This window comes from Eucyclogobius newberryi, unplaced genomic scaffold, assembly GCF_026437365.1.
Source record: "Eucyclogobius newberryi isolate DKJ021-1_F unplaced genomic scaffold, fEucNew1.0.hap1 SCAF_16, whole genome shotgun sequence".
Lineage (NCBI taxonomy): Eukaryota > Metazoa > Chordata > Actinopteri > Gobiiformes > Gobiidae > Eucyclogobius > Eucyclogobius newberryi.
Genome location: NW_027315790.1, coordinates 17,970,865 through 17,983,460, shown reverse-complemented (window position 1 = coordinate 17,983,460; position 12,596 = coordinate 17,970,865). Strand labels below are relative to the sequence as shown.

The 12,596-nt window shown below is 41.0% G+C and overlaps 2 protein-coding genes across 2 annotated transcripts; both read right to left on the bottom strand.

Moving 5' to 3' along the window:
- Positions 1-861: 861 nt before the first annotated feature.
- Positions 862-3,664, bottom strand: tpbg1b (trophoblast glycoprotein 1b). Its single transcript, XM_072447760.1, has 2 exons — positions 3,389-3,664; positions 862-3,154 (listed from the first exon to the last, which is right to left on the bottom strand). Exons 1-2 carry the CDS (start codon positions 3,640-3,642, stop codon positions 2,305-2,307), a joined length of 1,104 nt encoding a protein of 367 aa, XP_072303861.1. The 5' UTR covers positions 3,643-3,664; the 3' UTR covers positions 862-2,304.
- Positions 3,665-4,910: 1,246 nt separating this feature from the next.
- tmem222b (transmembrane protein 222b) lies at positions 4,911-10,129 on the bottom strand. The gene is made up of 6 exons (XM_072447761.1): positions 9,956-10,129; positions 9,124-9,208; positions 8,371-8,402; positions 8,183-8,279; positions 7,956-8,086; positions 4,911-7,317 (listed from the first exon to the last, which is right to left on the bottom strand). The coding sequence occupies exons 1-6, from the start codon at positions 10,075-10,077 to the stop codon at positions 7,233-7,235; spliced, it is 552 nt and encodes a 183-aa protein (XP_072303862.1). The 5' UTR covers positions 10,078-10,129; the 3' UTR covers positions 4,911-7,232.
- Between the last annotated feature and the right edge of the window lie 2,467 nt (positions 10,130-12,596).

The window sequence follows — 12,596 nt, the reverse complement described above, 5'->3', positions numbered from 1 at the left end:
ACATGGCACATTTGTCTGGTTCTGGCCCCTACAGATTGGTCGTGGAGCACAGTTAGGTTCATGATGGCATGTGTTTGTACGCTAATGGCCTGGCATTGGTTCACACACTGCATGTTTAATTTATTGAAAACCATCATGTTAAAAACTATTTGGGCTGTAAGATTCTATATATTATATAGATTTCTGTAGCTAGTTATTAAAGGGCTGATGATCAACAACACAGCACCCCAAATCTTAAATAGCCTTTCACTAAAATCAATTAGTACACTATTGATTCTTGAAAAACACACAATTTGTCATATTTTTCTTGGACAGTAGGCTTCGGTCTCCAACCCATTTAAATGGTAATAACTTACTGAAGGTCGGGATGCTGCAGTGGAGATCCTGTTTTTCAATGACTTTGCTAGTGGAAAGGTTCATATCTAAAATACGTATAGCTCAGCCACTATCATGTCCGAGCGCTCATAAATATAGCCGGGCAAAAAGGTTACATGCGCGGCTAAATCTCCAAGGTGCAGTCAGCAATTCCTCACCCTCTCCTCTTTGGCTAATTCAGCAGAAACCTTTTCACCTCTTACTTCAGGTCCATTGTGCAGACACGCCAAATTGCACGGTTCAACAATGGCTAACTCCACCTCAGGATTTGATAGCCGCCATATTGTGCGCTCATGTTCACTCTTTGAAGTCTTAATTGCAAATAAAAATGTACGTACATATTGCATCTATAACTACACTTTTTGATCTCAGACTCAAAAATTAATGTGATTGAGCGAAACAAGTGATCTCACAAGTAAATTACACCATTGTTTTAAAATCTTCTTATTAAAACACAATTGAAACCAAAAGATCATGCGGACATCATTACTTTCTTAACATTTATTTCAGCCATACATGCAGTTAATGTGTGCTAAAAAACAGTTCTGGACTGCAATCAGAGGGTCTCGATTAAGAGAAGATGCAACTTTGGCTTTGTACAAAAGGATGCAAGTCGAGCAGAAGAACTACTAGTCACTTTGGGGATTCAACATTTGGAACAATTCCTCACCGTGCACTGTCACATGAAAAAAGGTCACCACAGAAATAGCAGTCGTCATGTGTGCTTTTAAGAACAGCGCTTTTCAATCCAGTGGATGAAACAATGTCGCTGGTGTTTCAGAATCATCTGTATCTTATCATTGGGGAGAGAGAGAAAAAAAAAACCTCTTAAGCAGAAAAACGTGGGGAGGCCATGCGTTTCTTCAAAGTGCCTTTACCAGAGCGGCTGTTGTCTTTGAGGAGGAGGGAGATTGCTTTCAGCGGCCTCTGGTTCTCATCACTCTGACAATAAAAACCCAGCAGTTGAAACAAAGCAATGTTTCATGGGAGAGAAAAAACGTAGAGGGGGCTTGCAGATTTCCGCTGTCTCGAATTGTCCCCTCATCCTGTCCACCAGCCAAAATAGCAGTGAGGCAATGGTTTTAGAGTTCTTTTTTTTTCCCTTTAAAGGGTTTAATTCCAATCTGGCACCCCGGGGCTTTGCGGCTGAGGACCAAAGGACTGGAGATGGTTCAAAGATGAATGAATGATTATGCTTAGAATTCCCGCAGGTTTGTTTTCGGAGTGCCAGGAATTTATTGCAGCCTTTTGACGCCTTTGTATTGGTTAAATATGATAACAATGCCAGACGTGGGACAATAAATCAGTGTGCCATTGGAGAGAATGAGTTGTCAGTGCAGGCACTTCTACTGGCTTACTCTAAAACAGTTTGTCTTTAGAAAGTGGTCTGAAAACCATACTGGGGAGTTTGGTGAGGGTGTCGTCAATATGTTGCAATCGTGAAGGACAGAACATTCATATAAATTAGAAAAGTATACAAAAGACACATTTCAAATAGTATGGTACAACTACTACAGATCAGGTGCGTCCCATGTGGTGCAATGCAATTAGGAATGAAACTCGTGTTCTTCATAACAGTTTAGCTTCAAAACGTCCATAAAATTGAAGGAATTTGTGTGTTATAAAAGTTCTTGCAGCACTGAAGGGCTCTCAGCACGGAACCAAAAGTCTTGAATGAGAATACATTTTCATTTGCTTTAAACATACATCTCATATAAACCCACCTTGTTGTCTTTATGCCTCTATCTGCAGAAATGCAAGCTCCTTAAAGGGAGAGTACCAAATTGCACAGTTATGACCCGTTATTATTGAAAACTTGACTATAGTAAATTAATACTTAACAGCACATGCTTATATCAAATATTATATGTATTTACACTGTACACTTTATACATTTGCAGGCGATAAATGCATTATAAAAAGTCTTCGTCACACATCGGCAGCTGTAGACACTTGCGATAGCCTCGGGTCGGAGTCTATTTCGAAGCGATAGTGGTAGCCCTCCCACACCTCCCTGCATGCATCCCGCAAATCATTGATCCTCTTCTTGATTCCCCTTCGATTCAGGTAAAGAACAAAGAGAAATATGAGCCCGATTAAACCCAAGACAAGCCCCAATAAGACGTACGACGTCTGCAGCGCCAAATCTCCCCCTGCATCTCTCTGGTGACACCCTAAAGTCAGCTTCCCCGCCTCCAGCAGAGACGTATTCCTCATACTGACGGGGAACGCGCACACTAGTTCATCAACGTCCCGAATGCGCGCTTGCGAACGGTTTACCCACAAAATGAAAGCTTCGATCCCACACTTGCACATAAACGGATTGTCCCCAAGCACCAGCGTCGTTCCCGGGATGTTGTCCAACTCTCGTGTGCCCTCTTCCTCGACTGTTTTCAGAGCATTGAGCGACAAATCGAGCTCCTCTAGCCTCTCCAAGCCCTGGAAGGTAGAGTTGTGGATGGCCACCAGGGAGTTGTTGGACAGCTGCAGGCGGCGCAGGTTGGTCAGGTGTGAGAAGATGCGAGCGGGGAGTAGGATCAGGCTGTTGTGGGATAGGTCCAGGACTTGTAAAGCGCCCAGGGAGATGGAGCGCAGAGAGGTGGCCAGATCCATGACAGAGGAGTGGTTGTAGAGAGCGCGGCTGAGGTTGAGTTCCCGCAGAGACTGGTTCTGGACCGTGAAGGCCTCGGCGTGGATGACGGCCAGTTGGTTGTTGCTCAGGTCCAAAGCGCGCAGGCTACGGAGTCCAGAGAAGCTTTGGGATTCAACCTCGGAAATTCTGAAAGTTAAGCAAACAGGAGTTGTTTTAGGAAAGTGCCATAAAAGTGGTTAAAATTGATTAAACGAAGCCTCATGTGCAGCAATGCTCTGACTTATGCCTTTGCAATTCCTAAGTAGTGTGCAGTGGGATATGTCCTGGCTCAATAAGTTTTATTAAATGCGGTTAATATTTCATTTTTAACTCCAAACTAAACAAACCATACATAAATCAAGTTTTAATTACTGGTGGTACCTGTTATTGCTCAACGAAAGCGTGGTGACATTCTCCAGCCCAATAAAAGACTCGGGTCCAATTCGCCTGATCTGGTTGCCCGTGATGAACAGGTTCCTGGTGTATCCCGGGATGCCCGTGGGGACACTCCGGAGGTCTTTGGAGACGCACTTCACCGTGTGCGCCGCCTCGGAGCACTCGCAGCGCGGCGGGCACGGCGCGCACGCGGAGGAAAGTAGCGCGCAGAAGACAAGGCACCGCGCCGAGCCCTGCATGTTGCACCGCACCGAGATTCCCTCCAGCGAGTGAAAAAGGCGCGTCTGCTGCAATAGTCGGCTGCGGGTTACGCGATCAGCTCGTTGGGACACTTCATCACCACCATGTGTCGTCCCGGCGGAGAATGCGCTTCAACTTTGCGGCTCCGCGGAAAGTGTAACCGGCGGGCGGGCTCTGATTTCCATGAGAACAAAACCGGGGGTCGCGCCGATGTGGGGGGGGGGGGGGGGGGGGGGGGCTTTTGCGGGGCGTCGCTTCTTCTCTCACACAATGAAGTTAAAAGGACAATCGCCCCCAGTGCAATGATCTGTGGGGAGGGGCTTGCGTGTCCCTGGTCCAACACTCCCTCCACCCGCAGCCTCCGGTGGCATGCTGCGTGGATGGAGAGCTGGAATGTCCTCAGTGATTGCAGTTTATATTAGCCTCACGGAAGAGCCCGAAGTGTGTGAGGATTCGAATAAACTAGGTGTTGAGTTAAGGCCTACATCATGAGGCTATTTAAAGTTAAACCATGCGAGACAGTGAAGCGTTTAGCCCGTTAACCTGCCAAAGTTACATCTGGAATTTCAAATGGACTGTTAAAATCTGGTATCCTTATTTCCATTAAACCGTTTCATCATCAATACTGGCAAAAAAGAACGTAGCAGAACGTAGAAGAAGTAAAATAGGCTTACATGTATACACAGGCCACAAAACCTACAGTAGTATAAATGTTTTTCTTTAATGAATGCCTTATTTGATATATCTTGCTTTTTTCTACTGTTCATGGTTCTATGTTGCACCAGACAAGTTCCAGGCATATGACTTTTGATCACTGACAATGGCAATAAATCCTTTCTGATTCTGATATAGTGCAGCATTGCATTTGATCTTATAGAAAGTTAAACAATGGCTCTGTGCTGTGAGTCCCCAGGTGGAGGGGCCTGACCCCGGACCCCCGCTGAGCGCCTTTGATCCGGATCCTCTTCAACGCTTGCACTCTGCAGATAAAAGTCATCCCGGGACTGAGGCCGTTTGAGCCTTATCAGAGCAGCGTGTTTATTCTCATCACATAAGTGTGAAGGGAGAGTTTCTCAAAGGTCTCTGAAGAGGGGGGAAACTGGTCGTCAAAGGATGTTGGTTAACTTCAAATAAAACACATTTTTTCTACAATAATTGATGTCTTTATTTTGAGTTCACACAGTGATTGGAACCATATTTCAATATCCCATCAGCTTTGGTCGGCACAATTAAATATATGTTGAGGATTAAAGAAACAAAAGAATGGTTTAAACCCACAGGCTGGAATCATTCTAAAAGAATAGTGGCACCAGTAATAGCGTCCCAACTGTCTTTGTCAACAGGCTGAAAGACTGGGACCACAGGTCTCCACATTCCTGGGCCTGGCTCCTGGATACAAGGCACCACACCAGCTCATCTCACTCAACAATATTGTACTTAAGTACATGCACACCAACACACAATCTGCAGTTAGTAGGTAAAAATACTCTCATACATGTTTAATATAGGTTAAAAGCACAAGCCTGTGAATGAAGCGTTCAAAGCACAAATCATGAATGAACTGTTCAAAGTCATTTTGTAATTTTCCAACATAGTAAACATGGACAATCTGTCTGGTTTTGAAGGTTATGTTCAGTCACAAATGGTCCACATGTTTAGATTGAGACTTGTCACACCCATAATTATTATATGTAACATAATATACAAATCCTAATGAATTGATCAAATATTTAAGTGTATTTATAGTAAAGGGTTATGCCACGAACAGTGACTCAAAAACAGTATCAAAAACAGCCTTCTCTCTTCAGGCTGTGTCGTATAAATGCTCTGAAGCTTCATGTTCAGCTCGATTTACCAAACTGAAGCTACACACATGCTACAGGCAATAGCTTCATATCAACAGCCACTTAGATCCATAATTTATCATTTGTTCTCCATTACCAGCATCCATGTGAAACTGAAATCATGAAAGATTCAGAAAGACTTCTGGAGTTTTCAGTAGCATGAAAGTAAGGGGCAGTTAGCTCAGACAAAAGGCAGCTTCTTAGAAGGAGAGAGGACTTCATTTGTCCCGTTCACAGCAGCTTCTTGATCACTGTGGTTAACCACAGAGGGAGACCTGAACTTAACAACAGTCCTTGCATGCAGCTAAGACACGCGTTAACATGCAGTAATGCACTCTCCATTCATCTGTGTATGATACAGACCCACCAGAGGCACAAATATGTGGTGTGAATGATTAAAACATGTAGAATATCACAGTAACTGGCAAAATCCATCACTGGATTCACTGGACATCCTACTGAGCAGACCCGTTTCTTTGGGCACATATCAGTGAACACGAACATTATCCAAAGAGAGCCTCTATTCTATTTGCTTAGTGAATTTATGTGTGGTAAGAACATAAAATTCTACCAATAATACCCCTATAGTACAAACTAAGCCAATATTAAAACCTGGCCAATATGAAAGCTTTGTGAAACAGAGTTGGCATTTCACAATGATCAGATGAGATATGCAGAGGTGGAGAACAGCAGGAGCACTGCTCAGGCCGGGGGGCACCTGGGACATTCAAGAGGGCTTAGGAAGCGTGAAAAACCTGAGAATCCTGACTACCTGCTGCTTTGGGCGGTACTCTGGACAAAGAGAGGGATCAACGCTTCTGTTTGATTATAAACGATAAGTGGATTTGGGTTTAGGTTTCAAAAGCATGGCAACAATTTCCCATTCAATCTTTAAAGAACAGCCAAGATAATAAAATACCACAGTAAATTTGTCGTAAGAGAGATGAACCACTAGACCAACTCAACCATCCTCCTGCTTTTACCATGAAGCAGGTGAAAGTCAAACAAAGAAAGAAAAGGAAGGATGTTTGAGTTGACCCCTCTTTTTGTTCTTGGCACAGATTTAGAAAACCAACAGCCAGTTGGCTTATCCAAACCACATTCATAAGAGTTGTGTTTAATGTGTTAAACAATATCTGTAAACCAAGCTGACTAGTACCATGAGCGCTTGAAAAAAGAATTATGACCATGCATTTGATACAAGACAGGATAAAAGTATACATGGGATTCCTTTGCAGCCCAGGAGCGGAGTGCATTAAATCAAGCAGCAAATACAATAAAAGGCATCTAATTGATTTTACATTTTCCCACTCCCTGTAGTAAAATGGCATCAGAGAGGTACTAGATCAAGGGATACGTCGTGTAATTCATTATATAAAAGGATGAGCTAAGTTATTGAAAAAGACAAGAGTGTTAAATCTATTAAAATGTCAACCTGTACCATAAGATACTCAGAACCACGCAGGTGTTCACAGGTAGTTGAGCCTTCTGTTCCGTTCAGTGCATTAGTGAGGCCCTCATAGTGGAAGCATCAGGGGGTGTGCACATTCTCCCCACACAAACAGCTGAATATAAATGACTTTCTTGGGCTAGAGAAAACCAGGGTCATTGGACTAAAGCCAGCAGTGGTTTCCAGCAAACCGGCATTGGTTCTGCTTCTCTGGACACTGTGGTGACCCCTTTGGTTTGTTCAAGTCCTCTCATCAGCAGGGATTCGTATGTTGTCCTCAAGTCAAGTTTCCCTGTCAGCTGAGGGTAATGGCCAGAGTGAGGGTGACCACAGCCACAAGCAGCAGAAAAGGGAGCCAGGTCTTCAGAAAACCTGCACAACTGCACAAGAAAAATGGGTTAGACTGTTGTATAGTGTGGTGCTTTTAGCTGCGTGTAGACTGGGACAAGAGGGGTCTGAGTGGTTTTGGGGCCCGAGACGAATTGGAGTTCTCTGTGCATGTAAACGTGAATGAAGGGGAGGGACTGTGAAGGGCAGTTTAGGAAGTGAACATTTGCTCCAAACGTTCATTCTGTGAAGAGCGGCATGAGCTGGAACAGTCTCAGACAGAACCACTTTTATAAACAACAGAATGGTTCCTCTCTAACCAAAGATCTGACTTCTAGACATATTTATTGTACAATTATTATAAATCGTTTGAGTGTGTTTAAATTGTAATGAGCACAGTCACAGGAACTAAAGCACTTTAGGCTCTGATCATTGTCCTTATTGTTGTCCTAGATATACTTAGAAGTTCAGTTCATGGTATGAAATTATGATCAAGGCCTTCGGAGGCAACTGGAGCCTCATTCTCAAGCTTCACTCTTACTTTCCTTGGTCACAAGTGTCCCGTATGTGTAAGTCAGTCTTCCATGGAATTTACATGTGACCATACCAAGACCAACACTCACCGTTAGTATGTTATAGTATGTTATACTGGTAATGTATTAGACATTTAATACTGTACATTATGTTTTACCTGACATGTTTGCCGCGGATGAGGGCGAGCAGACAAAGGTTGACCATGTTCCATGAGGTACTGTTTTCATATCGCATCAGATTCAGAGCCATGGCCACATGGGAATGACAGTTGTCACAGCAGAGGTTATGCTTCAATACAAAGCAAACACATATGAGTATACATAGTGCAGTACTTCTTCAACATGAGCAGTGTTCACACAGGTCAAAACCCATCTGCTTGCTTACCATCCTGTGCTTGTATTCCTCTGAGGCATCATGTACTGCAGTGTCCCAAGCACTGGAACCACTGGCATAAACTTTGCTAACATCAAGCATCCAGTACCTAGAAATAAAGCAATTATTTGTAAGAAAAGGTCAGGACATAAGTTGAAGTATTATTGGAAGTGTAATCAGAGCAAATGGGAGCTGCTTACTTTGTGGGTCTTCCAAAAGCCATGTTATCTTCCTGCACAAATTAAACAATGACAAACATTATTTCTATGATGCACGATAAGATAATATCACCAGAGAAATGTCATGACGGATTGAAGTAGAAGACTGTTCTTTGGTAATAACATCCAGACCAGACTGAGGTTAAAAACCCAAACAAAACCCTTCGTTAACTTATCTCATGATCTGACAACATGGGATTTCCTTAAATAGAATCCACTTGAGTGTGGAATATTATACTATTTCTACAGGTATTCAAAAACAAGAAACAGTAATAGGTTTGTAAATGTCAATTTTAAACACTCCAAACAGCAACTACATGAATATAAAATAAATGAGTTTTCCAAGAGACAAAGCTGTATTGCCAGATTTTCAAATTACAAAAAGAAGGTTGTTAATTAAAGTGATCTAAATACTTCCTATTGCTCAAAAATTCAAATTACTAGTATTCAAATGCAAGAATATTCAGGGTAGGTGCACGAATTTAGAATAGCTTTTTTAGATAGCGACTTGAAGCAGGGATGGGGTTGTGATTGATATAATACTTAATTACTACTACTTATACTACTATCATTAGACAGCGTGCAGCGATCTGATTTGCTACTTTTACAATACAGTCTCTAATTTAAAAGAATAAAGCTGGGTAACCCACCTTTAACCTAAAATGTACCCCTCGCAAAGCAAAAATACAACTACACAAACCCACACACTATAAGCATAAAATTGAGGAGACTCACTGAAACATAATATGGCCCAGCAAAGTCCCGAATGACTCCAGTCGAAGTACAAATTCCCATGTGTCCAATGAAAGGCAGCAGCCATCTGAAACAAGCACACAAACAAAGCCAGGAGTGAACAATGACAGTAAGTGTTATTGCCACAGAGCAGAGGGAACAGTAGGATCAGGGGGAAACTAGACTAACTGTGTGCTTAGTTCTAACATTTTACAAAGCTTAAAGTATATATGATGGGTTAGACTACCCATTTCACTAACGTCATCATTTTACTTCCTTGTTGGACATACTAATTGACAAATAAAACTATATGACAATCTCTGTACTTTGTTAAATGACTGTTTGAACTGTCAGAAAGTGTGTTCCTTGTGAGTAAATTCTTCATGTATTGTAGGTAGAAATGTGCGTATTGACATGAGAACTGTATACTAAATCCGTTTTTCTCCATAGGTTATATAAAGTAATAATTCATTATACAACCTGTCATATGCAGGTTTAAGTCTGATAATGACTGAATGTTACATTAGTTCATATTTTAAGCTATACAAAAGTCACAGAAAAATAGCATTAATCACACACTGATGAGGATATGTACATGTCTTAAAGTTATACAATAATATTTAGCGTTAAACTTTGTACTGTGTGATCTGGGCGTTTTAATGCACATTCCACATTTGGTTAGTTTTAATTAACCAAAGTAATCTTTCTTTATTCCGCCTTACATTACACATATTCAGCAACAGTGTGTCTGTTGTTAGCATGCTAGGCTAACAACAGTAGCAGCTGTCACTTGGTCCCGTGTAGAATCGAGACTATAATTTGCAGTAAAACTCACGATAACACGGGGATCGGAGTCCACACAATACAGTAAGGGAAGCGACCGGCCCCTGGGTCTATTTTCTCTGAAGCTAAATGATAGTTCCTCATAGTCTCTTCTTTGTCGTCAACATCCGCCATCACCAGCAGCAGCTGTGGAGAAGGAGAGAGGACTTCATTTGTCCCGTTCACAGCGACGCCAAGCCACGCAAATGCGGCCCATCGGACCGGAAGTGGACGCGTTTTTCAAACACCGTAAACACACAAGTGAATGGACTTGTTTAGATGCATATTAAACATTCTACATTTGGTGGGAAATAAATTATTGGTCAAAATAAAGTATCAATTATATTTTATTTTGAAATAGGGTGCAAACAGGAAACAGTAGCAGTTCTCCAAAACTATATACTTATTCCTCTTCCTTTTTTATGTTTCTTAATTTCGCATTGGACGAATCTATGTTGCTTTTTTTTTCCCTTATATATTTTTTTAATTTATTTTATATATACTGTACAACAAAGACAATAAACAGGAACAGCAACAATAACAAGAAAAAAACAGGTTAATTTACAGGTGTTGTTATTGCAAAAAAGATCTTCAGCCTTGGGTGGTGCCACCAGGGCCTCACCATATGGATCGATGAGTTTAATGCCATATTGTGGAACATTCCAAGCAAAGTTGGGTACAGAAAAGTTACATAGTAAGCTACCACGTGAAATGTTCTGACATTAGACTAGACTTGGCTGCTTTAAAAACAAGAGTGGGTGTTTTCTAACCAAAAGTTCTTAAGTGACCAAGAAAGAAAAAGAAAGAATAACTGGTCATTGTATGTTCTATATTTTAGTTCCCAATGCTCTTTGTTGGCGATTGCACAGAACAAATCAAACTCTCCAGTACATCTGAGGTGCAGGGTTGGATCTATTGAAAACGTTATCTATGGCGAATGGTGGAAGTGGAGGCAAAGAGGAGCCCAGGGGACCTGCCGGAGCCCTTTCTACTCCATACTGGGTCCCATTAGAAGTGGCAGGTGATATATTGTGCGAAAGGCAAAAACAAACTACTCAGCAAAAGCCTGCAGACGTTGATAAACGAAGGCACACTGGAGTCATCATCAGGGAGCGCAGGGAATTCTCCAGCAAAATGCCACCTCGATATCTGGCCGAGCCATCCAACCCAATTAGGCCTGAAGATGTGCTGTTTCTCTGACACGCTTGCAGTCAAAGGTTTCACAGTAAAATGTTAAGTGTCTGCTTGTTCCCAGAGTAAGTCCCTGGACAGTGATAACGGAGCCAAAATGATGTTTCCAATTCAATCATTTTAGAAACACACGGTCAAAGTACTGCATTTCATTACTTGAGTAAAAGGACAGATATAACTGGTCAAATATTACTCCAATAATGGTAAAAGTAGTTCAGTTCAATTATAACTCAAGTTAAAGTAAGTATTTGCTGTAGAAATTAACTATTGAAAGTACTTACAAATCCTTTTGAATAAGTATTGTGAATGATAACTTTGTGGCTTAAATGATAATAAAATACATTAGGTCAAGATAAATTGTATTTTGGTCTGATCCTGTTTAGTCCAGCATGTAAAACTAGTATAAATGCAGCAAAAGATTAGATTAGAAAGGTAATAACACATGTTAGAATGGGTACATTGTAAACAGTAAATACTTTATTCTGTATATTTTGTATATTTACTATCTCATAAACAAAAGCAAAAATAAGCCAACTCAAAGCTTGTTATACAGTAATTGCAGTGTTAACGACTTGTAAAATGGATTAAAGTCAAGTCACGACAAACTGGCTAATCAGACATCGCACCCACAACCTGAACAGAGTCTGAAACAGCACATCTGCACAAAACAAGTCTCTGGAGCAAGCATCAGGCTGTAAAAAGGACAAAAGCCTCCTTTTTAAGAATATTTCAAATGTAGTAGAATAAAAGTAATAAGTATGCAACTAAAATTCAACTCAAGTAAAGAATTAAGTCGTTAATAGTAAAATTACTGAGTTTCTAACCACCTCTTCACATGTATTGACCCAAAAGGTTATCAAGAAAATATGTGTTGTAAAAACACAGCTCCTGGTGAGAGAAAACATATGAGCACTTATTATGAATCAATACATGGATTCTTTGTAATTTGTTGTTATTGATCTTTCTCTTAAATGCTACGCTCGCTGCAGGTTTGGGGTCATTGCAGAACATAAAGTCCTGGTCCTCATTACTGCAATATCCACGTGTCACTTGTATGATGTATGGAGTGGGCAAGTTAAGAATGAATGATTTAGGCGTGTGCAACATTTGAAAAGTTGCCTGTATTTATGTCAGTAAATGTGTTTATTTTTAGTTTAATTTAGTTTTTCACGCAAAAAGCTGTGGTACATAAACAGCCCAATTTTTTTTTCAATCCCATTAAGTAAGCATGATAAATATTTTTACACATCTAACCCAAACCATTTATTTCTGTATTAACAGCACACACAATTGTTTGAAAGGCACATATCTTATCTTATCAATATCTTACATTTAAAATAGTTTCAAATATATTTTCTGATGTCTTACAAAGATATGTTTATGAGTTGAGTGATTGGAAATACTGCCCCTTGGTGGATTCAAAGGGCCATAACAAGACCTTCCATACTAATTTTTCAGGCAAT